The 26457-nt window shown below is 40.7% G+C and overlaps 1 protein-coding gene across 1 annotated transcript in view; it reads left to right on the top strand.

Annotated features, from left to right (window-relative positions):
• RPS6KA2 (ribosomal protein S6 kinase A2) overlaps nt 1-26120 on the top strand; it is a 157871-nt gene extending 131751 nt beyond the window's left edge. The window contains exons 15-21 of the mRNA XM_057370568.1: nt 9309-9398; nt 10875-11033; nt 12263-12424; nt 16820-16896; nt 19538-19655; nt 20593-20730; nt 21103-26120. Coding sequence (XP_057226551.1) covers nt 9309-9398; nt 10875-11033; nt 12263-12424; nt 16820-16896; nt 19538-19655; nt 20593-20730; nt 21103-21228 — 870 coding nt within the window. The 3' untranslated portion in view covers nt 21229-26120. The remainder of the gene's footprint in view (nt 1-9308; nt 9399-10874; nt 11034-12262; nt 12425-16819; nt 16897-19537; nt 19656-20592; nt 20731-21102) is intronic.
• Nucleotides 26121-26457: the final 337 nt, after the last annotated feature.

The following is a 26457-nucleotide window of genomic DNA, read 5'->3' as shown; positions in this document are numbered from 1 at the left end:
GTAAATTGATAAAATTGCACTCCAATCTGAAGACAAGATGTTACACAGTAGTATTTAGTGGCTCTGCATTTTCTCTTTAGCCTGAATGATGGTTGGGTCAGGAGTTTAGCGCTGAATGCAGTAAAGAAAATAGGAGCCTTATTTAGTGAATAAGAAAAAAAAATTTAAAAGGAAATAATCAAACATCATTAAATCTCCTTGAAAGTTAAAGTGTGTGTAGATCTAGAGAGATTTGCTTAAAATTGTCTCTCCTTAACCACAGAAAGTCACTAAAGTGAAAAAGACAGTGAAAATTTCAGGGAAGGCTTTGCATCTATTTTTGTCCATTTGTAAGGTACCTAGTGTCTGGTGGAAAATGGATAAATATATCAGTATTTAAATAGGCAAGTCAATGGAAAGTTTGCTGGGTGACCTCAGATTTCTTGGCCCTGAGCCTGCCAGCTTGTCAACACCACGAGATATTCAYCCACTGTTTGTCCAACCTTTCCCCGCTCTGCCTGCACCCAAACATGGTACAGGGGTCACAGCCCAGGGAATGTGCAGCAATCTCCAGGTCASAGTCACTGGTAATGCATCCCCTTTAAATTTAGCTTTGAAATTGAGCAGAAGTTACCTGATGCTGGAGAAGAGCACTGTCAGAAGTTTGCAAGAGATCTTTTTGTTCCGAGGTCTCTCCCAAGACATCTGGATCAGATGATCCGGTCCTGTCTCAGTTCTCATTCAGTCCTTGGTAATGCAAACTCCTCTTGACTTTGCTGGTGGCTGCCACTGTCAGGTTTATATGGATAAGATTATGCCTCTATCACATCTCACACTTCAGGAAAAATGGCATCAGGAAGAATATGTCAGGTAAAAGAACCTCGTTATAAATCTATTAGCCAAATGAAGGGAAATAAGAGTGCTAACTGTGCTTCCAGAAGCCTCTAAAAGTCCTTGGCTTATCAAATTATATATGAAGAGCATACCCTTTACCTCTGCAAGATCATACTAATAATTCTGAAAGATACTTYCCAATATTTTATTGAGAAAGTCTCTCACTGCAGTCTTCCAAAAATTTTTATTCCTATTTGCTTTCATTCCCTGAATATGTAATGAAGCTGTTCAGTCTGCTCAAATAATTCATAGGATTGAAATACAAATATTTGCATACCAGTATCAGACAAGCACTTCATAAATACGTTGCTAGTGTAGTTACAGTTTTATTAATAAAATTCAAATGTAGAAATATAGATTTCTGTCTTATTAACATCCTTGCATGTGAGTTTTTCTTGTAATACCTGAGTAGGAATACTAAACCTTATGGGATCATGTGCTCATTTGATATCTGTGGTTTAAGATAGAATATAAGCAAACGAGAGAAAATCTACAGCAGAAAATATGCAAGAATTACAAGGCAATCTCTATCAAGAGTGCTACAAATATGTGTGATGTAAGAGACAAGAGCCCGGTGGGACGCGCTCAAAATCTATAAATAAGGTGATATAAATGATGGATGACAACCATTTGGCTGCTAAAGACAGCAAGGGAAGACAGAATGTCTGGAAGCTAAAAAGGGAGCTTCAGGGGGAAAAAAAGGCTGATTGTGAGAGCAGTTGGTAAAGCAGTCTCTTCAAGGAGATGACCAAGACATCTTCCCTCTCACATGCCAAGAAACTGGATTTCTCATGTAAGTGAAAATGTAGCCTTACAAAATGTAGGGTCACAAGTACGAGACTGCTTCTTACCTTGATAAACTACAGATAACACCAAGTTCTCCCATGAAATTTGGTTTATAAAGCTGGGCATCAGGAAATATTGTGGTCCAGACACTTAAATAAAGGATGGTTTTGAGTGTCTGAAGTATACTCAAGCTTCTTGGAAGTGTGGCACCAGATTCTATATCCTCTAGGSTGCCATGTAGGATACAGGCTTTAGAGCAGATTTAAACACAAATCTTTGTCCTTCTTTGAATTTGCATAGGGAGGGCTGATTTCTTRAGTCCTCTGCAAAGAAACCAGCATTAATAGCACTAATAAGGGCTAATTACCATACTAAGGGTGAGTACAAACAGCATGGAGRGTGTCCTCTAGATGTGATGGAAAGAGAAAATGATTTGCAGTAAAATGGATGAAGYAGCAAAGGATGACAGATTATTGCAGACTATGATGATCTTACATCCGATCTGTGAGAGTATTTTTCRARGTTTTCTTGGTTTTCCCATTTCAAAAACTTTATCAAAGCACCTGACTTCCACACTGGACGAGGGCTGTTCTGTACACTCACCATAGCAGGAGGTAACATAGCCTATTTTATATGGTGTCTTCATTTTTAAAGATTTGGGTTTTCTGAAATAGCAGCAAAACTTCAATGAGTCTCACTTTTCTATAGTTTTGATTTGAGTGCGTTCAGATGAGCGTGGGACTCAATAATCCTGATGGGTCCCTTCCAACTCAGCATATTCTGTGGTTCTTTGCTTTCTGCTAGATAATCTCCCCATAGAAATAAGGCAGTTCTCCAAGGAAATGCTGCTCAAATAGGCTCAAATAGCCCTGCAGCTACAGCTTCRGAAAGTCTAGGCCAGCACAGAGTGCTGTGGTCTGCTGGAAGGATGTGGGATAAGGCAGGACAGAGAGGGAGGAGTGGCTTGAGTATTTCTTCAAGTAGCCAGCTTGTTTCTAGCAGCAAGAGCCATTGCTGACTTTTGGGGTAAATGGGGTGAAAGCATTGCTTAAGTCTTCACAAAATAATCAGAGAGGGCAGATAGAATACAGAAATGTGTGTGGGCCACCTCTTCATCTCAGCTTCAAAGCAAATCTTAAATGTGTAGTGGTTGTACATCTCTTCTGGTTTAAGGATTCCTGCAGCCTCCTTCCCCTTTTCTCACAAAGCTCACAGTGTCTCTCTCCTAGGCATGGCTGAATCTCTGAAGAGTGTGAGAATATGGTATTTCTCTCTGCTAGCTAGATCTTTTCTGAGACCTAGGATCAGGCAGCAGTTTTTCTACAGCTTAATAATATCATGTTTCTCTTTGCTAGCTTGCTTGCCAAGTACCTAAAGTATTTTGGACAGAATTTGGTCCTTTGTGGCTCTGTTCCTCTCTTGGGGCCCTTCAAACTATGTTTCTCATGTTTGTCTTCYATACTCATGTAAAAATTTCCCCCTTTTGTAATTTCTGAAAATGATACACTGATTTCCATCCCTGAAGTTTTTATGAAAGAAGGTGAGAGTAGAATTGCAGTTATTTTACAGACTGAAAACTCATCAGTCTGATCCAAGGCAGAGCCCTTCCCACCAAGCTATTCTGCCTCCAAAATGGAAGAGTTCTCCCTAAAATGAACTTTTTTTTTCCACAGGTGCTATTGGAATAAATTTGTAAGTGTTTTTGCACTACTTGGAAAATATGTGCTACCTTATAAGTGCTAATTAACAAGTACAGTTAATTAACAGTTTCAGCTAACAGCTCAGGAGTGCTATGTCAGCAAACAGTGGCAGCAAGTGGGCGTACTCTGTGTGCAGAAACATTTAATGTCTCACCTGCACAGCTTGATCAGATGGGCAGTCCTTATTGCAGAAAGGTAGTGCTAATTAGGCCTGTTTCTTCTAATAGTAATTTACTATTTTCCTGAAAGATTTAACTGTGGATGGAGGGAATGAATTTCTGGAGCTAATCAAAACTAATAGCACAGCAAATAGTCCCTCAGAAACTATTAGGCTTAGAAAAGTTCTCCTTGGAGACATTTTAAATGTAAAATTATACCATGTTCTTTTAAATAATATTAGCCTTTCTGCAGTGATTTTCATCCAGCTTGAGTTATTTGACATCAAAAAAGGAACAAATTAAAACAGATGCTTGGCATGAATAGAGCTTATTTTTAGAAGGAAATATTACTGAAATGGAAACCTTTACATTTTCCAGCAGCACAGAACTGCATCACTCTCTCTCTGTGACACYTTCATTGGAATTAGTATTGCAGATGAAACTGTCAGGTTAAAAGCTCTGTGTGCTGTCACACCTCCTTTTTTCAGAAGAGATGCAAATCCCACCTATAGTCAGTTCCACTAGTGGTGCCCTGAATTTTCAAACACAACACAGTGTAGGTATAATGTGCAAAGGAACACAGAATTAATTCTCCCTTTGCTCATCCCTCCMTTCCCAGAAAAGGAAAGGATTTTTATAGGGACTATCACATCACACCACACTGTGTAATGAATCTGTTCTTAAAGGTGATTAACCTGTGCTTACTCTCCAAACAGATTAGAGAAAAAAAAAACTTTATATAATAGCAAACAAAGCAGCTTTAAAAAGGGTATAAAACTCTCTTCTTACTCCATGCTTTTTTCACATAGCCATTATAAGTTCTCTGGTCAGAAGGAGCTTTACATCATCCCACTGCCTAAACGCAGCGGCAGCTTCAGCTGTGCCTGTACAAGGTGTGGCAATGCCCCGGTGTCTTCCCTGCCTTCTGCTGGACTCGCTGCTGCTGAAGCTGGAGCAGCAGATGGGGACTGTGCCAGTAGCTCAGCTGCCCCAATTCACACTCTGGCATCTCAGTTTCAGGTGCCAGGAAGGGTCACTTGGGACAGCTGAAGACAAAGCAGAGGCTGATCCCCTTTGGGATGGGGCAAAAAAAGAGCTATGCCTTGTGCCTCTGCAGCATGACCCACCAAAACTSCTAATTCAGATCTCCTCAACTTAAATTTTATCTATTCCTGTGCTGCAAGGTGTACCTTCAGTGCTTCCCCATGTTTGTGGGTTTTGTTTCGGAATAAATCTATAAAATAAAATGGAGAATTTTTGTTGCAGTCTATGGTAGTGGCACACACCATGGTRTTAAAGGTTAAACCCCTGTGCCAGTACTAGGTGCATTCAGCTTCCCCTGGAAGGGAGGTGGCTGCCATCACCCATTTCAATTGACATGATCAGACATGTTTCACTTAAAATCAAGTCAGAGCCCAGCAAATGTTTCAATACAGACTTTTTTTTGGTTATTAAAGATGCACAGTCCCTTCTCCCCAGCGCAGAAAGACCCACCAGAGCAGTTTCCTTGCTGCTAGCTCCAGCTTAGCCTGGCCAGTGCCCCATCCTTTCTCCTCAGGCCTGTATCACTGCTCTTCCCATCAGTGCATCTCGTGTTTYTTTTCTGTCCTCTTTCACTCTCTCGCTTTTCTCTCACCTTTTCTTTCAGGCTGTTCATTTTCCAGACAGCAGAGACAGTTAAACTGTCTCCTCCCACCTCTTGCTTTTTTCTAATCTCACGACTGAAGTGATGGAGAGTTCCGTGTGAGRAACACAGCCATTCTCCATTCTTTTCGTGCACAGTCATTCAGGTTAATTTCAGTGTTTGAGAAGGCAATTTGTACTGGCAGGGCTGCTTCAGTGAAAGTGTCTTAGGGAGTGCTCACACGGTTTCTTTGGCAAGGCTGTGAAAGCTGTAATTCCCAGCTGGTGRGTGATATCAAACTACTGAAGCCTGCAGCATCTGCTAAGGGCATAACTAAGTCCAGAAGAAGAAATTTATCTATGCAGTTAGCAGCATGCAAATACTTTTACAAAAAGCCAAAAAGCAAATATATGTATTGTCTGTTTAGTTGCTGTGCCAATTTCAGCAAGGCTTTACCCACACAGAATTTTATTGATATTCTCTTTTATACTCATCAGTCTGCTCTGGCAAGGCAAGGCTAAAGCCATTGAAAATCTATTAGTAAAGGAGAATTGGATTATTTTTTCCATACAGAAGACTTGTAGAAGGACTTGTAARACTGGACAGATGCACTAATTGGGATTTTGAAAATCTGTCCTGATCCTTTCTTCCTTAATAGAAAAAGTGTTCAGTATTGCCCTTTAAAGGAAATTGACTCACTTTAAAATATCATGAGATTATTACCCTAAATCCCTGAGGCATGAAAATGCACATTTTTCTTTCAGTTAGTCACACAAATGATGTGATAGTCAAAAAACAAACAAGTCCCCTATTAGAACAAAGGACACTATTGACTGTGCTAAGCCCATTTTACTCTGGAATTGTTTCTACACTGTTTGACACAAATGAGTTCCTGAACAGTGTTTGTGTGTCCAGTGCACAAAAAAAAAAAGTCTATTTGCTTTATGGTTCAGTTTCTGTCTCTTCTGAAGGGCAGTAGAAGACCCTTGTGCTTCATAGCTCTTCTCTGCCRAGGTACAGTAGAGCTCATGTCACCTTTGTGTTACTTACACATTGTGGTGGCTTTGGGTTGGYCTTTGCCACACATCTACGGAGAAAAATAAAAAAGTAGCATCATTGCTYGTTACTCAACTTCTCAGGACTGGTAGCTGAGATCTTCCCTTAATTCTGTACCAGAGAGTGTTTATGTATACATTTTAGTTGAATTCAAATCAGAAAGTAGTTTCCTAAAGAAAAGACATCATTCCTTGCACAGGAAGAGCTGCAGGAGGTTCATGAGCTGTCACAGAGGAGCGGTGAAGAGTCTGTATTCATACAAAACACAATGTCTCACAGGAAACGGGACCAGGGTGGTAAATGCTCTTTTTCACCACAGGARATTCTGGGTGGATTTAACACAACAAAAAACTGTCTGAAAAGGTTGTAAAGTAGTTCTCAGGCTGCCCAAGGAAATGGTGAATTCACCAGTCCCTGGAGGCATTTAAAAGACAGGTAGATGTGGCACTTAGAAATGTAGTTTAGTGGTGGACTTGGCAATGCTGGGTTAATTGTTGGACTTGATGATCTCAAGAGATCTTTTCCAACCTAAATGGTTCTGTGACTTTATGAAAAGGAAGATCAGGAGAACTGGGTATCACAGTGGAGCTGTGRGGCATATTTAATGAACTGCTGTGCCCATTGCAATGTATGAATAAAGAAACTATGCATGCTGCAGCCAGTCTGAGCTGCAGAGAGATTTCTGCTGAAGTTGCAGCAGACACTTCCTCAGCTGCTTTATCAGTCGTGGGCCAAGTGTAAGTCACAGGCACATTCAAGAGAGGCTCAAGGGTGACGGTCCCTTGCCGTGGAGGGAAAAATGGTTCTGGTCTGTCCAATCAGACTGCCTAGGGACTGAGAAGAATTTGGCAGGTGCCTTCACATCTCTGACAATGATTTTTATGTGGTTTGGGGCAGCTTGTCCATTTAATCACTGTACCGTAGGTTGTGCACACATTAAAGCAAACAGCATGCATATTTAGTGGGACTGTCTGCAATTTGTATTTACATAGAATATTATGAATTAAAAGCATTAAATGTAATCTACTGCTCTTACTACWACATCAGTAGCAGAGTGCTTCAGGTTATGTTGGTTTTAGTTTTCTCAGCAGCTGAGACTATTTTTGGTTTGGATATTTTTTAGGCAATATATAAGCATTTATAGTCCTGCATTATTAATAGCTGCTTAAAATTTTCCACAGCTCTGAATATGTTATGTCCTTTCACAAGGAGCTGGAACAAAAAGGGAATCTGGAATATATTGATATATTGCTTGCTACAGTAGCATAGTGGCAGTGGTGTGTCACACTGGTGGCTGTACTTGCCACAGTAGGTTGTGCTGGTTGGTACAAGGCAGGCAGATGCTAACAGGGGCACATGAGAGTTATTCCAGCAACTTTACAAGAGGTATATTAGTGAAGCCAAGGAATTGGCCTTGAACATTTTTTTTTTTGTATGTTAGAATTATTGGTTGAGTGGGACRCATTCAGTCACTGTGTTTTTATTCGTGAGGAGTCAGTTGATCGGGGATTCATTGGCTTCTTGGTAATGTCTCAACTAAACTGGGTGAACAACAGCAGAATTTTTCTTCATTTGCCCGTTCTTGAGGTGTTCCTTTATTTATTCAAATGTGGACAACAGCCCTCATCAGCTGCCTGTTGCACTTATATTTGTCACACTTCTGTTAATTCAGAAACAAAAACTGATGTGGCTTCGAATGCGTACCCGAGCCATGAACAGCTACTGACCATCACTATCACTGCACATACATGCCAACTGTGATGAAACCTCTGATATATTCAGTTATGCTTATTATGGCTAATGCATAAAATCCTACTCATGTATTTCAATTTGTATCACCATAATTAAACCATGAAAAATGCATGCGTTTTATAAAAAAGCAGGCAGGCACTTATACTCATTTGCAAAAGAGGTTTTTAAAAAGTTGCTTTTCCCTGCTGACACCATCATTTTAAATCTGTGCTCTGTGCTTAGTTCTTGGAGAGAACTAACCCCATTTAAGGTTGGAAGACTTGAAATCCAAGGTAAAAATGGAATTACAATTTTCTGAAAATACCACTCATTTCACTTTGGTAAAGCTGTTATTCAAAATACTGCTATTGTTTTCTAGCAATAGGAAATGGAGCCAAAATATTGTACTTCTAATGAGTTTCTAGTAGAATGAGTCTTTTGCCATTTCCTGTGCAGTTGCATTTGAGATTCCAAAATGCAGAGATTTCCCTTTAGATTATTTTTTGTTTCACATTTATCATTTAAATCTGCAAAGTGAGGAACATTAATCAATGCTCTCAACTGGACAAATGACTAAAGCTCATTGATTGATTTCCCAAATATARGGAACAGAATCACTGAGGGGAAGAGAGTCCTATCCTAATAGCTGGTTTTCCATGCAGTGATGCTCTCTAAGCAGCCKGTGTCATGTTTTTCTAAGACCTGCTACTACACAATTAAAAAGTTTGCATGTCTTACTACACTTTCTGATAAGGCAAAAGACACTGATGACATTAAAATTATATATAAAGCAGATTTCCTTCCAGTTTAGGAATGGGTGGAGTTTAGTTACATAGCCAAATGCAATCTGTGGTAACTATAGTTACATAGCCAAATGCAATCACTACAACAGCATGACCCAAAGAGCCAAGTGTTTGCCTTCAGTTCAAATCTCCCTTGACAGTAAATGTCTGTACATTTTGTGTCAACAATTAGTTTTTATTAATTTATCAGCATATACATAGCATGTGCCAATATTATGATTCCATCAATTTTTTATGTCAAAGGGATCATTTTAGAACTATGATTATTTAAAAACTCTCAAGGTTGTTTGATTTCTAAATGGCACTTCTTGTAACTGCCATTATTTATGGATAAACAGAACTGTAGGCATCAGAAAGAGGGCCTACGCCTCCAGAATCTGAACTAATTATTGCTCCATCTGGCTTTGGCAGACAGTCAGCGTGGCTCACATTTGCACATGGTTTGAGCTGTCCTCTCCTAGAATAATGATTAATAGAAGAATTATCATTATTAATTAGTTTAAACTGTAGAAATTGGTTGGTTTGTGCTTAGTGCTGCTATCTGGTATTTGACTGCACTGTGCTTTGTTTATTCCAGATAATTGATAAGAGCAAGAGAGACCCCTCKGAAGAAATTGAGATACTSTTGCGATATGGACAGCACCCAAACATCATTACTCTTAAAGATGTGAGTAGTCTTTGAGCACTTCAGCATTAAATGATTTTCACCTTATAGTCAGGCTCATTTATTAGTCCCTGTCTGGAAAATTCTTCAGTTGAAGGTCAGAGCTAAAACCAGACCCATTGAAATCAAGGAGAAAAACACGACTTAATAAAGTACAGGATAGCATCTGGAAAGACTGGTCAGGRTATGCATTCTCCAGTTACTGTCTAACACAAAAAATAAATAAAACCAAAGGRGCACAGAGCTGGAGAATGACAAGATGGCTTTGTGCTGGCAGCACTGTTTAGAAGGAGATCTCCCTAGCTGGGTGTTCTGGGCACATTGCTGAGCACAGAYACAGTGGCACTGAGGGACAGCGATGATCTTTCACAAGCAGCAGCCATTCCATCAGCCTCTGATATCTGCTTTGTTGGGAAGAGGAGAGCTCAGAGAGCTTCCAAGATTTCCCCTGACAGTGTTTTAATGCCAGGGACTATTTACCTTCTACTCAAGCAGCCTGAGAAGACATTACGGTATTTTTCTTCAGCATTTCTTATGAAAAATACCTTTCACTATGCTTAAATGAAGTAATCGCCTTTAGTCAGAGATGTTTTACTTCTGTTGCTTGACGTCTCACCTAAGATTGTCTACACCATGTCAGATTCAGAGTTTAGAGAACAAAATCCTGCTTGTGTGAGTGGCCAGTACATTTTGGTTTAGACCTCAGAGAAGTCTACACAACTCTGCTAATCACATGCCCTCAGGAAAGTCTCAGCTAATTCCTAAGTGTTAAAAAGTATCTCAAAATCAGTGCAAAATAAAGTTTTATGTTCCTTTCCAAAAACATGTGGCATGGATGACTATTGCACTGCCTGTTATTATAGGCCAGATAAAGGATGATGACATGAAAATGGTCATCTTCTAATTTAAATGACAAAATGTCTTTTACCAATTGCCGTTGACATTGAATGTAAATATGTCTTGCAGCTGGTATCAACAACATTTTCACCAGAACTGCAAATATAAACTATATCATATCATTAGATGGAAGTGTTGGCCAACAGTGTAATACAGTTCTTTATGAGTCAAAGGAAAACAYTGATATTTGAAATGGCAAGTGTTACCCTGTGGAAGTGGAAAGAGAAAACTCTACTTAGAAGAATGCTTGGGTGAGAGCCAGCAGACATTTGAAGCTGTGTGGGGTGGTGCTKTTTTTAACAGCTGAGCCTGCTCTGCTGGCATGATAGCAGACCAGGAAACCTGTATTTCTGTGTGGACAAATCAGCAAGCTGCTACAGACACAAGAAAAAAGTGATGATTAAGTTATTTTAGAAAGGTTGTTTGTTTTTTTTTATTAAGCACAACAAGCACATTTCCCCCACATTAGGTGACATTTTCTTCTTGCAACATCTTACACAAAGTATACCAACACTGATTAAAGAACCAACCTTTACCAAGTTAATGGGTCCAAAATGTGTATATATCCTGTCACTGTTGCAGGTCTATGATGATGGGAAATTCGTGTACCTGGTGATGGAGCTGATGCGGGGAGGTGAGCTCCTGGACCGCATTCTTCGGCAGAAGTGTTTCTCGGAGCGGGAGGCCAGYGCTGTGCTGTGCACCATCACCAGGACTGTGGACTACCTGCACTCTCAGGGCGTAAGCATTGCTGTTTTGCCTTAGCTGCATCAACCTTCTTCACATTTCTGGAAAAAGAAAATTATTTTTTGATTTTGTGATTTTTCTTCCCTGAAATGTTAATATGTTTTTTCCAAAAAGAAAACTAAACCCAACTTTTTCCATATTTATAATTACATTTGGTTTGTGAAACACCAAATAATAGGCTTTTTAGGCTAAATAATAGGCTAAACACCAAGTAATAGGCTTTTTATCCATTTTCCACTGAACTGAAACATGCCAAAGTAATATTTTAATTTCCCACTCTATAGGGATTTTCAAGTTCATGTGCCTTCTTGAGATATTAGTTGTTTACTTTTTATTGCAATCACTATTTCAGGACCTGAACTTTTAGCAACATTTCAAATAGGGTAGCTGAGTCAGCAGATAGGTAGACAATCAAATGCTCAGCTCTCCAAATGAAATGGCAATTTGAGCAGCTGATGGGAAAGCCTTCTGACATGCTGTTAAAATCTGACTGTTAAAGTCTAAGCTTTTTATATACAACTGTTTGAAAATATCTCCTTTTCTGCATTTCAGGCACAAGCAGTTTGGATAACTAGTCAAATATTTACTGCTTTCCTTGCTTCATGGTTAAAACAAAATGCATTTTGGCTTTGGCTTCTSTGCTTTCATGGTAATTTTTCAGTCTTGCTATAACAAATAAAGGCTGTTTTTCTGCCACTGAAATGCAGCATGTCTGGTAAAACACAGTCACGTGAAGTTGTGTGAATACATTTTKAAATTAGGAAAAAAARAATCCCTCCTTTCAGGTGTKAGTCATTYACATGGGYAGTCACATGAAGATCCTTACATAGGTCCATAGCAGGAAGACTTTTCTTCATATGACATGATTTCTTCTTCACCTTTCAGCTGAGTTTTCAGGGCCATCAAGCTTCAGGAGACTCTGCCACCACAATGTTTGTACAACAACCCACTCTGACCTCTCAGAAAGTTGTCTCCCCTTAGAGCAGCAGCCTCCATCTTAATGCACCAGCAGAGGTTGTCGAACATTTTATTTCCTGTTTTAACAGACTTTAATTTTTTTTCCCTTCATTTGTCCAAGCCTTTTAAGTAACTTTTTTTCCAAAATTTAGRTATTTTCAGCATGAGCTCTTGACCTACCTCAACCAGCAGAACAGAAAGGGCAGCCAAGCCTGAGTGCTCCCTGCCCTCCTCTTCTCACTTGTTTCTCACTGTTCTTTCTTAAGGTGGTGCACCGAGATCTCAAGCCAAGTAACATCCTCTACATGGATGAGTCAGGAAACCCAGACTCTATCAGGATCTGTGACTTTGGGTTCGCCAAGCAACTGAGAGCGGAGAACGGGCTGCTCATGACTCCCTGCTACACCGCCAACTTTGTCGCTCCTGAGGTAGGATTGCATTCCAAAGGCTTCAGTAACAAGTGTGTCCTGGGAAGCAGTCCTTCCTGCCTTGCTGCCTTCACAAGAGGAGCAAGGCAGAAACCAGGCTATTGACACTGGCACAGCTTTTACTACTATAATTTCCCTCTTCCTGGTCCTGTCGCAGCAGGTTTTTTTCTCCTGACAGAAGCTGGTGTCTGTCTCRGACTGGTGTACACAATACTTTGGCTCATTACTGGGATAAATATCCTTTTTTCTCTACCTGCTTCTGATCAGACTGCTTTCCCTCTAGTGCACTGCATCAGGCCAGGATTAAGGCTTAAGAGGGAAATCTTGATGCCGGGTTGCCCAGAGACATTGTGGAGTCTCCTTCTCTGGAGATACCCAAAAGCCATCTGGACATGATCCTGTGTAGTGTGTTCTAGAGGGCCCTGCTTGAGCAGGGAGGTTGAACTTTATTACTTCAGTGGTCCCGTTCCGTGACTCTGTGATAAGACTGAGAAATCCTTGCACAAAATCCTTACTGTGCTGAAATCAGTGAGAGCTTTATTGTTGACTTCAATTAACTAAAGAAGYATTTACTCTCTTGGGCTTTCCTGTTATTTCCTATTATTTCACCCCTCTTCTCAGGGATAGAGGAAAAGGTTGCTTTCTCATTTTTACAAACAGGAAAATGGAGGAACACCAAACAGCTTGTCCCAAGCACAGGGAGAGGTGGTTCTGCATCACTGGCAAGTGCTGCTCATTTCATGAAGCCCTGAAAGAGTGGACTTGGATCATACTGCTGTTCARTGGCTTGGGCTCTTTGCTGTATTTGACCCATGAGATATTCAGATCTGCTTCCTCCCAGTGTTGGGGCAAGAAGTTAATGGACTGGGYGATTGTCCATAAGTACTTGCAATACACTACTTCAAATGGATGTCMTTTGCTTGTTTTAGTCCTTATAAGAAAAACAAAAAACTATTGTCTTTCAATAGTCCTCTACTATCTAGTAGACAGTCTTTCATCTGTTCTCTACTATCAAATACCAGTGGCTCTCAGTTGGTATCATCTAGCAATACTTTTTTCCCCCTAAGTCTTCTCCATGGAATATTCATCTGTGTGGTATGTAACTGGGAAACGAAAAGTAGGATGATCTTTTTGTACAATATCCTCTCATGATACCAAAAGTTACAGGAATCACAGCCTTCCAGCATCAGAAGGAGAATTTGTTATATTGAGACCATTGCAGGGGCAGTATAAATTCAAAACAGATTTTTTTCAGCAAAATAAATCTTCCATTGCCAAGATAGATTGGTTTGGATTTTTTATTGCTGTTTGGTTGGGCTTTGTTTTTAGAAATGGGAATGAGCTTTTATCAAAGAACATTGAAAAAGTTGTGTGGCACCACAGCAATTCAATTTCTAAGCCACAAAAATAATCATGTTTGCAATATTTGAAGCACTCAGATTTCCTCCAAGGTACAAGATGCTTAAAATAGGTGTAGCTTTTTCTCACGATGGGCTATTTTGTATAGTGTCTGTAATCACAAACTGTGCCAGTTTCAGATTGGACTCTTCTGATTTGAACTGAAAGCAGAAATCACACTCCCAGACATTCGTGGTGAGTAAGATGGGTCCTGCTAATGCAGGAGACATTGGAAATTAATTGAAACATTACCAGAACTGGCAGAGAGCTTACATAAAGCCTTAAGTGCTTTTACATTTTACCTGTGATGTAATGCTGCCCTCCAGCCTAGAATTGACTTTCACRTTCTCYGAGTCYGAYTGCAGTGTCTGCCACATGCTCATGRAACTWATCAAGGAGGCAGAAATTCAGCTGAGCTGGGGACAAAGAGGGCAGGGAYTGAAGAAGGAGGACATGTTTGCCCACTTGGATCTCACTTTATTTTGGAAACTGTTAATTTGGGGCTTAGGTGATAGCAAGAGGGAAGATGAAGGCTATCCTAAGGAGGCACGCTGCCACCTAGTGAGAGTCGTGCTGCACGCAGCGAGCAAAGGGCCRGGCTGTTGTCCTACTGATGCACTAAGAGTGCTTTTGGATAAGGTAAAAATATTTTATTCTGCAGTTTTCCTACAAAATTCGTGAAGAAATACTGCTTAGCCATTTGAAATTACGAAGGATTTTTATTAGCTTTTGTACACGTTCGCATCCCTGCTTCTCACAACTGAGGAAAACCTGAATTTTTAACATTGTTAACCCAGTAAGTCAAAGCACATAGATATTAAAGGGGGCTGGATAAATATCTGAGCTATTATCAGAATTGGATGAACCCAGGGTATCATTATCTSCAGGACTCCCATTATCTCCACAATGTCCTGCTACGGTGTGGCACTRAGAACCAGTTTCTGCCTCTGTCCAGATCCCACTAAGTTCTTGAAGTGACCTAAACTCCTTAGTTGGTGGTAAATTTTTCAGCATCCATTACAGCAGGACACCATTGCATCTTTTGAAAAGCTCYTTCCCTGACTGATCTATYTCTAAGAAATGCCTGTTCCTGTTCCATAACATCTCCTTCCAAACACCAGTCTTTTTGGCCAAGGTTTCCCACACTGTCTCCCATCAGCTCTGTACTCATTTTAAACACAGAGCTGCTRGAGTAATTTTCAAATAGCAGTGACACTAACTGTTAACTCACTGGGTCCTGTTGTTATCCGTGGGGTGAAGCTRCTGTTGATAAAAAGATATTTGCCTGCAAAGCTGTCCCTAGGCAGTGGCACAGTGAGTGTCCCTGCTGTCTRGCAGTGCTCCTGCAAACAGAATGATAACACCATCATTTTGGGATTGTGTAACCACTTCCTTATTAACCTGCTCCACTAAGTGTCWTCATTGCCCCATTTTTCTGTCACTCACCTTGGACTTGATTGTCCTTGGTTATTGCAGGCAGAACAGAGAGTGAAAATGTAGCTGTTCAAAACGCGATGAGATTGACCACAACAAAAGAGAAATGTTGGGTTTTCAGTCTCACAGCTGAAGCAAGAAGTAACTGAGTTTGTCAAATAGCAAAGAAGTTTGTTTTTTTTTTTCCCCCATAAAAACTAACATTAATAGAGGGAGAAGGAATGCAGGAACTAAAGAAACAGAAATAAATCATCCAGAAAGCCTGTGTATTATGTTCAGGAGAGAGAGTGGCAAAGGCTTGATTTTACCAGCTTTGTAAACAGGAGGAACTGAAGCTTTTTGCCTGATTTTGTGGCTGTGGGAGCTTTTTTTGGTTTGTTGGATTTTCTTCCAGGTAGCAAATGTTTGCTGAGCAGCATACCTGGCAGATGGTTGCTTTGCCACTCATCATTTTGAAATCTGTCGAGGCAACATTTTCTCAAACTGCTTTTCCTTAGCAGAATTTGGTCTTTTTTGGGATRGACTTCAGATACTTAAATCACTCCTGAGTAATAAGGTGGCAGGTGAGAGAAAGACTTGCTGAATTTGTACATTCCTTTTTCATGTGCTTTGCAAAAAGATCTATCTGCTGGTCCAGCTGAAGAGGACAGAAATCTCTTCATGTGTCAGAACTGAATAAAAAGAAAGGTAATTTGCTTTCATAGGCAAGTGGAAGATATGGAGGTGGTCCCTGAGCTTAATTGGTGACTCCACTTTCACTTGGACCTGCACTGACCCAAACAGGCATTTCTTCTAGTGTGCACTAGCCTAAATGAAGTCTGGATTTTACCCTACTGTGTACCTTACCATCCTGTAACGATATTGAWCCTACTGCTCAGATCTCTACTGACTATCATGGGTCTTGTTTGCCTCACAGAAAAAGGGGGTCAGGTTTTACCCTGCTATCTGTTAGCTGCAGTCTAAATGTGCCCACTTTTCTTTGTACAGAGGTAAGATTAGTCTTTGCAATTTCTTTRCATCTGTCATGCGTCTTCATTAGTCTGACATTAGGTATGCTTCAGTGTGCATCCATTTGCTRTATCAAATCCAAACTGAGCTCAGTTGGAATACTTATCACTGTCATTTARCCCTTGATGCATCCACAGCGTTGTTGGTAACTTTTATGTTAGGAGGATGTGTTTCAAAGTATTAATGAAGTTGTTTTTTATATATATATATAAAACGGTTTAAATCACTGAAATATTGGTTTGCTTTGCTGCATGTTGGATGGTCAAAGGTGCTCCCAGAGTCTCCAACAAACTGCACTTGTCTGTCTCACTGTGAAGGGGAAAGATGTGCTGGGTTTGAGCACTGACCAGCTCATTCCAGCCTGGGCTTCACTTTGTTCCACAGCACTACTGGACATTTCAATCTCCAGACAGCCAGCTGTCCAAGGCAGATAGGCAGCTAAGCCCTGGAAACATCAGCAGATACAGCCACTAAATAGTCCTTTTTGTGGATCAGAAGCTGAAAATTCAGGAATACAGATTCACCCATTTTCCCCTCTCTCTTTCCTTCACACAGGTCCTGAAACGCCAAGGTTATGATGCCGCCTGTGACATTTGGAGCYTGGGGATCCTGCTGTACACCATGTTGGCAGGGTGAGTGACCAGTTTCTCCTAAAGCACCAGTCTCTGGCAGACTCAGCACTGCAGCACTGATCCAGCCTGAAAGGAGTCACAGATAGGGATTCTGGCCTCTTTGAGAAGTTGTATAAAGCAAGCAAATAGATTTCAAGACCTAGAATTAGCATGAGTTTTTTCTAGAACTCATAAATATTTTGATACTTTTCAATTTTTTTATGTTTTTAAGAGAAAGTGCCTGTAAGCATGCACAGAGACCTAGACTCCTAAAAGGTTCACTCACCACTTCAGCAGTGTTYAAGTTTTCCATTAGGAGAGGTGTATAGGAGTATGAAGAGCCACATCTCCAGTTCACCTTATCTGTGGAAGGATGTTAATTCATTCTATTAATGCATATATTCTCTGCAGCTCCATTATTCTTCATTTGTTATTGTTATTGAAGTGTCTGAGCTTTAAAAAACTAAAAATCCTTTAAAAGCTAAAAAAACTGCTACCTATAGCTTTCAGATGCTATTTGAAAAATATGATTCAGAAAGTAAACTGAGAGATCAGCAAGAATAGCAACAGGCAGCAGAAACTTTTGAAAGGTACTCAACAAAAATCCCCCTATCAATGTGTTGGCTAAAGTTAAATAGTAACACAAGAAGATCCAGGGAAAGACACAGATTGAAATAAGCAGTGAAGGATAGGAATTAGATGTRCTGGGGTGATTGGGAAATAAAGTCTGCAAATCCAATCTAGAGTTATCAGACCCCTGAGTTCAATTTCTCAGAGTATGGTGTGTGCATATCTATCACACCCAAGTGCAGCTTGCAGCTATCCAGTGASCTCTCTAAACTGTTTTGTGATCATTCAGCTGTGACAAGAAGCTTGGATACATTCCTGGGTTTTATACAGAAAACAAAGAGTTGGATTCTGACTTTCTGTTATTTGCACCTTTTGCCTGGTGGATTTGGGTGACSAGCCAGGGGAAGGCAGGGAGCAATGACTGGGAATGGCCTCTCTGGAGCAATGACTGGAAAGGTGCCAGAGGTCTCTATCTCATTTATTTTATTCTTGATTACAAATGTGCTCAAGGTCAGCTGGAATATATTGTGACTTTCTGGGGAAGTCTCCCAGTCTGCTAGGATCTCCAAGAACCTATTTCTGTTTGGCTGATGCCATAGTCTGCTACACAGCTGGAATCACTAAAACAGAATTAACACATTACCCACAGTTACATTTGTTTKGTTGGTTATATTCAAAATGCTTCTTTATTAAATAAAAATTTAGTGAAAAATAAAATCCAAATATAGTTGAATCAGAAATACAAATAACACAACTTAGTGGATATTAAATTTACTGACAGGTGCTGGTAACTTGTATTTCACTTTTTCCACGCTTGCCAGAGAAAATAATAGTAAGACAACCAGTGGAGAAATGCTTTTGAGGTGCCACCACTGAGTTTATGAATGGTCTTGTTCTTCTTCATCAGAGGAGATTAGCAGGAACTGGCTAGCATTTACGTCTATGACATTTTTCTCCTCCTATCATCACTATGAGCAGAGAGGACTCAGACAGACAGGACTAGRGCACAGACCTGGGATCCTGGTAATGGAGCTAGTGATAAACCTCAGAGTTTCTGCCAGCCCTTAACTGCAACTGCATCCTTCCTGATATCTATAGATTGACATAACATTACATATATCTTTGGRCTGAGCTGCTGTGAAGTCTGAAATGTTTTTGAAATGAGCAAATACAGTGGGAGGGATTGAATTTGCTACCAGAAACCAGGTGGGATAGGAAGCTGTGGCCAAACCAACTGTTTAACAATCTAAAAAGCACTCTGGCAAGTTTTCAGAARAGAAAAGACATACTGAAGGGAAAATATAAAAATCTAAGATACCTGCTTCTTCTAAACCTACGCAGCTGTTCAAGATTACAGAGTGAAATTTGGCCTGCTAGATTTTAGTCAGCTGCAAAAACCTTATCTCTTGTCACTTGCTGAAGACAAAAAGTGTACTCTCTGCATGTGACACTGATTTTGTAAAGCTGGGTGCAAGTTACCAGTCGTTTCTGACTGGCTGGACAAGGAAGTAACCTATTGCAGATAATTTCTTTTGCCCAACTGACTTGCTCATTACAGTTAACAAAACATTTCAAAATAGATTAGAAAGGGTTCTTTTTTATTTTCCTTTTTTCTGTTTCACATCCTATTTTTTCTCCTTTGTAATTTTTGTCCTTTCTTGACATTATCAAGGCACTGATATTGGCAGTAAGGGTGTTGGCAATAAAGCAGAGTTAAAACAAGAAGTTAAAACCTGACTCTTTTTACAAAGAATATTTCATTGCTAAAAAATTATTACACAACAAAAATTTTTAAAACAATTATGGAATTGCAGATTKTTGCAGATCAATATGAGGAACCACCAGCCTGTATAGTTTGAGTGAAGATGAAGCAGCAGCATCAGTATCAGGTGCATTCTGGAACCAAATTCCTGTTGCAGTTAAAACTAGGACCTAGAAATCACATATTTGCAAATTACATAGGTTTTCTCTTTCTCTCTCTTTTTTGTTGGTTTTTTTTTTTTTTTTTTTTTTTTGTTTTTTTTTTTTTTTTTTTTTTTTTTTTTTTTTTTTTTTTTGTTTTTTTTTTTTTTTTTTTTTTTTTCCTAAATAGATTCACTCCTTTTGCAAATGGACCAGATGACACCCCAGAGGAGATTCTGGCCAGGATTGGCAGTGGCAAATATGCTCTTACAGGAGGAAACTGGGATTCAGTGTCTGATACTGCAAAGGTCAGTGAACCCTCTCAGATTTTCTCTTGAGATTTAAATACCACAGAACTCTTTTTTTGTGCAACTGCACTTTCAAAAGAAGTGTATGTTTGTCAATGCCATACAGGTATGATCTATATGTGAATCACCTTTTTGTTGCTCAGTTAAACAGGAGCAGGCAGTTTTAATTCATGTACAATTCACAATTTAGGCTGCCACCTATCACAAAGCATGGAAACCCCAGAAAAAAAAATTCATCTGATGCTGAGAATTTTGGGCATGAAGTCTGKGAGACAGGTAGATGGGCAGGAAAGCTGGTAAGCTTCCGGCTGCCCAGCATTAATCAGAAGCTTTGACAGGATTTAAAGATTCTTAGAAGWGGTTTCATTTTTAGCAAATGTTGGTATCCAATGGAAGAACATTGGCACATTGCACTACAAAACTGTAATCAATCCTAGTAACGTACTAATCTTGCTACCAACACTTATGGGCCTCACAGTAGAGAAATCCTGATAAAGGATTTCTTTATCAGCTGTCCAGTTTTGAAACTAAAATGTTTAGATGTTGTACAGCTACCTAATTGGAATTCAGTTGCCTGAGTGTTAGATTTTTGTTCTAGGTTTCTCTTGTAAGTGTTCTTYGAGGTCAGTGAGCAGATGCCTCCAGATTGCATCTTCTCTCTAGGCATTTATCACTCCTATGAGGTCACTAGTAATTAACACTTATTCAGTCAGATGAATACCCTCCACATTATCTTTTTACTGGATTATCAGCTGAGAGTTGAACATTACACTTGAAAATATTTTACACTTAAAGAGTATAAAGCTTATCTAAAGTTCATCACTCTCTCTRTTGAACATGCTAATGATGACACTGCCACCGGGAGTGGCACCTAGTAAAACCTGCACTGCTATTAATTACTTTTTCCCTTGTACTGTTTTCTTCCTTTCAAACCCAGGACATTGTGTCTAAGATGCTTCATGTAGACCCTCATCAGCGCCTCACAGCAGTCCAAGTCCTGAGACATCCATGGATAGTGAACAGGGAGTATCTGTCTCAAAACCAACTCAGCAGACAGGATGTTCACCTGGTGAAGGTACCTCCTACATGTTTGCCTYTTCCTTCCTTGCAGAATGAGCTGTCATTTGTGTAAATAGTTTGGAAAGTGATAGAGGAATCGGGAAGATTATTAGCCACAGAGGCTAAATTTAATGTATTAACAGCAAATATTTGTGACTGTCACCTTCTCAGTATTTTTAACTTCAGTCTGCATTATAAGAACCTGGTGGCAAATCCTGCTATTCACCACTTCGAATCTGAGACACTCTAGCTGTCTGCCAGCCTTAATGTTACCATTTCATGGAAATTGTGCATGTGTGACAGTTTTTTCAGGAGACTGAATAGGGGAAGGGAAAAGCATCAAAGAATTGAATTTCAGCTCAAAGTTTTCTCCTTCTCTATTTTACAGGGTGCAATGGCAGCCACTTACTTTGCTTTAAACCGAGCACCTCAGGCACCAAGGCTGGAGCCTGTATTGTCCTCCAATCTGGCTCAGCGGCGAGGCATGAAAAGACTTACCTCTACCAGATTGTAGCAGTACCCCCAAAAGGCCTCCTTGAAAACCCACAGCTAATTATTTGAGAAATTCATCTTTACTTGGCTAGCAGAACTTTTTTGGACAACCTGCACACWAAATTGCCAGAGCTAGCAGAAGCCCACATGAGGCAAAGTTCTCATTTGCTACATCATTTCTTTTACATTCCAGCCAGGGTCCTGAGTTTAACAACTTCACAAAGATGTGCCAGTAGCTCTGTTTCTTTACTGAAATAAAGCCAAATAGAATAGGTGAGCTTCATCCTTTCCACCGTAAGGAAACTATTTTTGAGTCTGTAAGATGTTCCATGGGAACAGTTTTAATTTTGCTTCTCACGAAAAGCACTTTTTGCTATGAAGATCGCAGTTGGGTTTGAATGCTGTTCCAGCACACGTCATKATGAAGTGACTTGGCTGGTCACCAGTAGACATCTACTGATCTCCACTCACCCCAGGAAGAGTGAAGGCTGCAGAGACACAGGAATAATACTTATKTGAAGCAAGTGCTGTACAACATGAGGGAGAGAGAGCTGGTGGTGGTGGAAATAACTTCTATTTTTGAGGAATCTTTTGCACTTTGCCCCTGCCTTCTCTGGAATGAAGCTAGCACCTCTCAAGGAGAGTGTGCCACCAGCCCTAACTTGCTCAAAAGTCTCAGAGAGCAGAAAACCTATGAGAAACTCGGTCTTCTGAGGAAAAGAATGGGTCTTATGAGACTGTGGGAAGGCATTAATGTAAAGCAGTGTTGAGTGAGAGCCTGTGGATCAGGCAAGAGGAAGGTGTCTGGTCTTGGCCAGCAAGCAGGTCTGGGAGGATCAGCTGAGGGGGGCTGGGGAACCGAAGAAGAGGCAAGGAAAAGTGTGGGTGACTTTGAGGACATGGCAGCAGGGTGGAGAGCACTGTCAAAGGCAACCAGAGTGCAGGTGGCTGAGGGGCAAACTGGGACTGCCTCTCAAAGCAGGGACAGTCTCTCTTGAGCGACTGGTGCAGAAGAGGTGGCCAGGCTGCCCAGGGGCTGAGGGGGTCGATGCAGCCATCACTTCCACATCCACTGCTCACCAAGAGCAGTTCTGGCAGGCCAGAGTGCCACCCTGGAGCAACAGGGGTCATTTCCAGTTACTGCTCCCTGCCCTTCCCTGGCTGTTCACCCAAATCTGCCTCCATCACCCAACATTTCATGTCCCTGCCTGGGTGTTCTGCTTTAGCAGAGYTAAATTCTCCATGCCATGTGTGTGCAGCGAGTACCCACCTCTGAAGAGTTCAGCCAACTCTGTTACAAGCTTTAATAATAATAAATTATGAGGAGAAACAGGAGGATGCTCTGCTTTTATATTTATATGAATATGTACATGTGTATTTATATACATATAAAACAAAAATTGTGTGTCCTAATACCTGGATTTTCCAGGTSCAGGGAAAGAAAACTTTTGTTGAAATGATCTCTGCAAAATGGACTTTTTTCTCGTGTCCTGGTTTCAGAGAAAGCAAGCAAGGTTTGTGGTGCTGGATGTGAACTATTTTTTTATTCTTTTTCTTACCCATCTTGGCTTATGGTGGTCACAAGCTGACTGGGATTCTTCTTTGTACTGCTTTTAATTTTTATTTTCTGAGTGAATTTTGTCACTTCAGATGCTTTGTGGGAAAAGCTACTGTGCTGTGTTGGCTTTTGTCTGTTGTGACAGGGAAGAAAAAAAAAAGCAAAATGTGAACATGGAGCTTTATATGCTAGACATGGTAATTTTTGCTTGCTGGGTAGTTTGAGCATCTTGATGCTGAACTAGAATTACTAGCTCACTCCTCAAAGTGTCCAAGGGGTTTCATTTGCTATAGTTATATTCTTCCTAAAACTAGCTCTGCTTCAATGTTGACTGAAGTTTGTTTGCATTAGTTTATTTTTAAATTTAAATTTATTCTTAATAATTTAAACTGATATTTAATGTTCAAGTTTATGTGCTGTGCACAGAGGATCGCTGCAAAGCAGCTCTCCTTGAAGCCCTTCTCTTTTCTAAAATAAACAACGCTGTGAAAACTTCACCCAGAGGCTGAGTCGGCTGGGACCGATGCGTGCAAACGTGCAGGTGGGTGTCTCTGGTCGTGTTCACAGCRGCCCACTTTCTCTCCTCTGCCTAAACTGTGCTCAGTGTCAGCTTTATGCTGCCTTTAGAATTTTCTGCTTGTTAGAAGTTAAGTCTCACATGTTTCCCCTAACAGCACGCTGTGGGGATATCCACTGGTAGGGATATTCTGGCTGGTGCTGAATAGCTCTGGCCAGACCTTGTTTTCCTCCAAGYCTTCTGTCCTGGAAGAAGGCAAGGTGGGCATAAGGATGTAAAGGGCAACCTGGAGGGAGGGCTGGATTTTCTGGGGTCCCAGCTGGTATGTGCTGTTTTAACAAAGTATATTTTTAATGGTCAGAGTAATTGTGTGGTATTGTATATGGGCAGAAAGAGTGTTACTAGTATTAGGTATGATTTTGTCTCCCTCTGAGACAAAATGGTTATCTCCCTGGTTATCTGGCATTGCTTCAGTTCTCTTTCTCTCATAACCATTGGAAAAAGTCTAATTCCTTCTAGATATAATGTCTTAATTCTTTGAGCAWTTTTTAACTGAATATTGTTGTAGGCCAAGCTTACAGGATGTTGCTCTTCCCAAAGTTTAATGATTTTAATGTCTTGTTGATTTACCTCTAACCCAACTGTTAACATAGACACATGTGGACTGAAACATCTTAATGCTCATTAATTACTTTATAAGCCTATATATAAGGAACTATAAGCCCATACATATCATGGGCTTTGTTTAAGGTTTTGTTGCCAATGCATCCAGATGTGTGCACATGTGTCTATATGTAAACACATTCACAAAAAAAATGCTGTCCCAACTTGTAGAAYGAGGACAGAAGTGTAGTCAGTGGCTGAGGTGATACTTGGAGAATTTTGTCCGCAGTGTTTGAAATTCATCATAGATGGTGGTAGTGATTACTCCAGGTGTAGAAGAAAGGCTGTGCCCATCCGTGGAAGAAATTGTCCCATCCAGCCTCCCCTCTGTCCCAGATGTGCATCCCCACACACTTCCAAAGGAAGATCAGTCTCCCCTCTGCAGCCTGGCCATGGGAGGTGCTCTTCTGAAGGTTTTCTGACCTGTTCCAATCCAGTGAACCCAATTAAACCATTCCCACTGTCAGTCTTGCTGATCGAGCTCACTTGGACTGAAATACAAAATCCAGGGGAGGCAGAAACAGAGGAACAAGCCATTGTCAGTCATTATTTCAGACTGATGGCAGCCACCACTTCCCCTGGCCCAGCTGGATCCAGGAGGGATCATAGGCTGTGGCCTGATTATTGCAATGGCTGCTTTGATACCAGCAACTCCTTTCTGTACTCCTGGCCACGGTGTAGCTCAGCAATAAGCACTTTTTTTCCCTAGGAGAAAACTGAAAAAGGCTTAGCCTCTCTCTCCTTAAATCACATTAAGAGACTTTTAGTAAATGTTATGTTTAACTCCTGAAAGTCTAAAAATCTCTTTGAATTAGAACATACTACCTTGCAAGTTTTTAGTCCATAAAGTCACCTAGTGCCTTAGGCTATTACAAATAGTTACATTTTGGTGCAAGGTGCACGATGCAATGACTGTCCAAGGCATACCACAGTGTACCTATCACAGACATAGTCAGCTCATCTGGAGACCCACTTCAAAACCACAGTCACAGAATGGTTGGGGTTGGAAGGGAGGCCTCTGGAGGCCATCTAGYCCAGCCCCCCTGCTAAGGCAAGTTCACTTAGAGCAGGTTACACAAGATAACACCCATGCAGATTTTGTTGTTCAGCTCAGTAGAGAAGTGACTGCCCCACATTTTTCAGAGCTGGACCCTACCTCTGCAGSTCCATGACTCTGAAGAAGCCAAATGGCCCTGATGAAGAATATTATGGGAAACATTACCCCGGTTCCTACAAAACACCACAGCTTGTGTATATGGCAGAGGTGTGGGAGATGCTGCTTAAAGGGAGAGCTGACTCCTACCCGAGCCCCTTATGAATTTTCATGTKTTTAAAATTAGTTTAATTTTTTCTAAGCAAGTTTTAACAGCAGATAGCATTTATAAATCCTGACTATTTCAGCAAATGACAAGTGACCGTCACAGACATGTTGTAATTAATCTCTACATTTGAAAAAGAAGTCGATCTGAGAGCAGATTCTGGTTTCATTCTCCAGAAAATAATCTTCTTCAGCTTCCTGAGAGCTGGGGATGGCCCAAGCACAGAGAGCTGAGTGAAGCATGTCATGACATCACGTGTCACACTCTCACAAAGTGCAAGTTCTATGTCCCTGTGCTTCACATAACCCTGGGTGTAATACTGGGCTTTCTTTTCAGCCAGACTCTTTCAGCTCTCTCTAACAACTTGAGCCCCGCTCTGGTACCTCTGAATACATMCAAACCTTGGTAAAGCAATTGCTGTGTGTCTGTGATATGAATTATGAGCATCCCCTAAGCCATGGATGGCACAAAGGTTTCCTGTGCTGCTGGCCTACTCTACTTAAGCCAGCACATGCAAGTGCTGACACTAAAAATGGCAGGCAGTCACTTTCTCTTCACTTCAGCTGCTCATCTGTCCCTCACACCTCCTGGGACAAAGCAAAGGTTTGTGCGTCAGAACAAATGGCTGGGGACAGCAGGAAAGCAACAGAGTCAGCTTAGTCAACAGTGYTGTCAACACATTGGAGTGGCTGCAAGTTCAGTGTCACCTCTGTCCCTCTTTTCCTGAGCAGAACCCAGGTGTGGCTCAGAGTCAGGGCTATAAATGGTGTGATGTTCGTACAACAGCACTTCCCAGTGCCAAGCCCTGTGCACAGAGGGAGGACAAGTCCAGGCTTCTGAAAATTTGCCACAAGTTCATATAATCTCCCTGTAACCAGAAGGTGTAGGGCCATAGAAGGCAAGTCATGGGGAAATAGTGTTGAGTATATATACTTTAGCCACCATTCACTTAAAAAAAATACTAAAAAACCCCAGGGTTTGTTTTCAAATCATCCATTTTTACAGAAGAAACTCTTGCTACAGCCTTCTCAATCCCTAGAAGGAGTAAGGCAGTCAATCACAGAAGAGACRGCAGATTACTATAGCAGAAAATACATCATAGCTTTCACTGGAAAATTATTTTCAGACAGGTGTTTTGAAGCTCTGTCTTAGGATGTGTGTATCAGAAATGCCAAAGCAAATATTTAAGAGCAA

This window comes from Malurus melanocephalus, unplaced genomic scaffold (assembly GCF_030028575.1).
Source record: "Malurus melanocephalus ecotype Western Australia unplaced genomic scaffold, MMel_1.1 scaffold_5, whole genome shotgun sequence".
Lineage (NCBI taxonomy): Eukaryota > Metazoa > Chordata > Aves > Passeriformes > Maluridae > Malurus > Malurus melanocephalus.
Note: the sequence above shows the minus strand (reverse complement) of the source record. Positions and strands in the feature narration are given on the sequence as shown.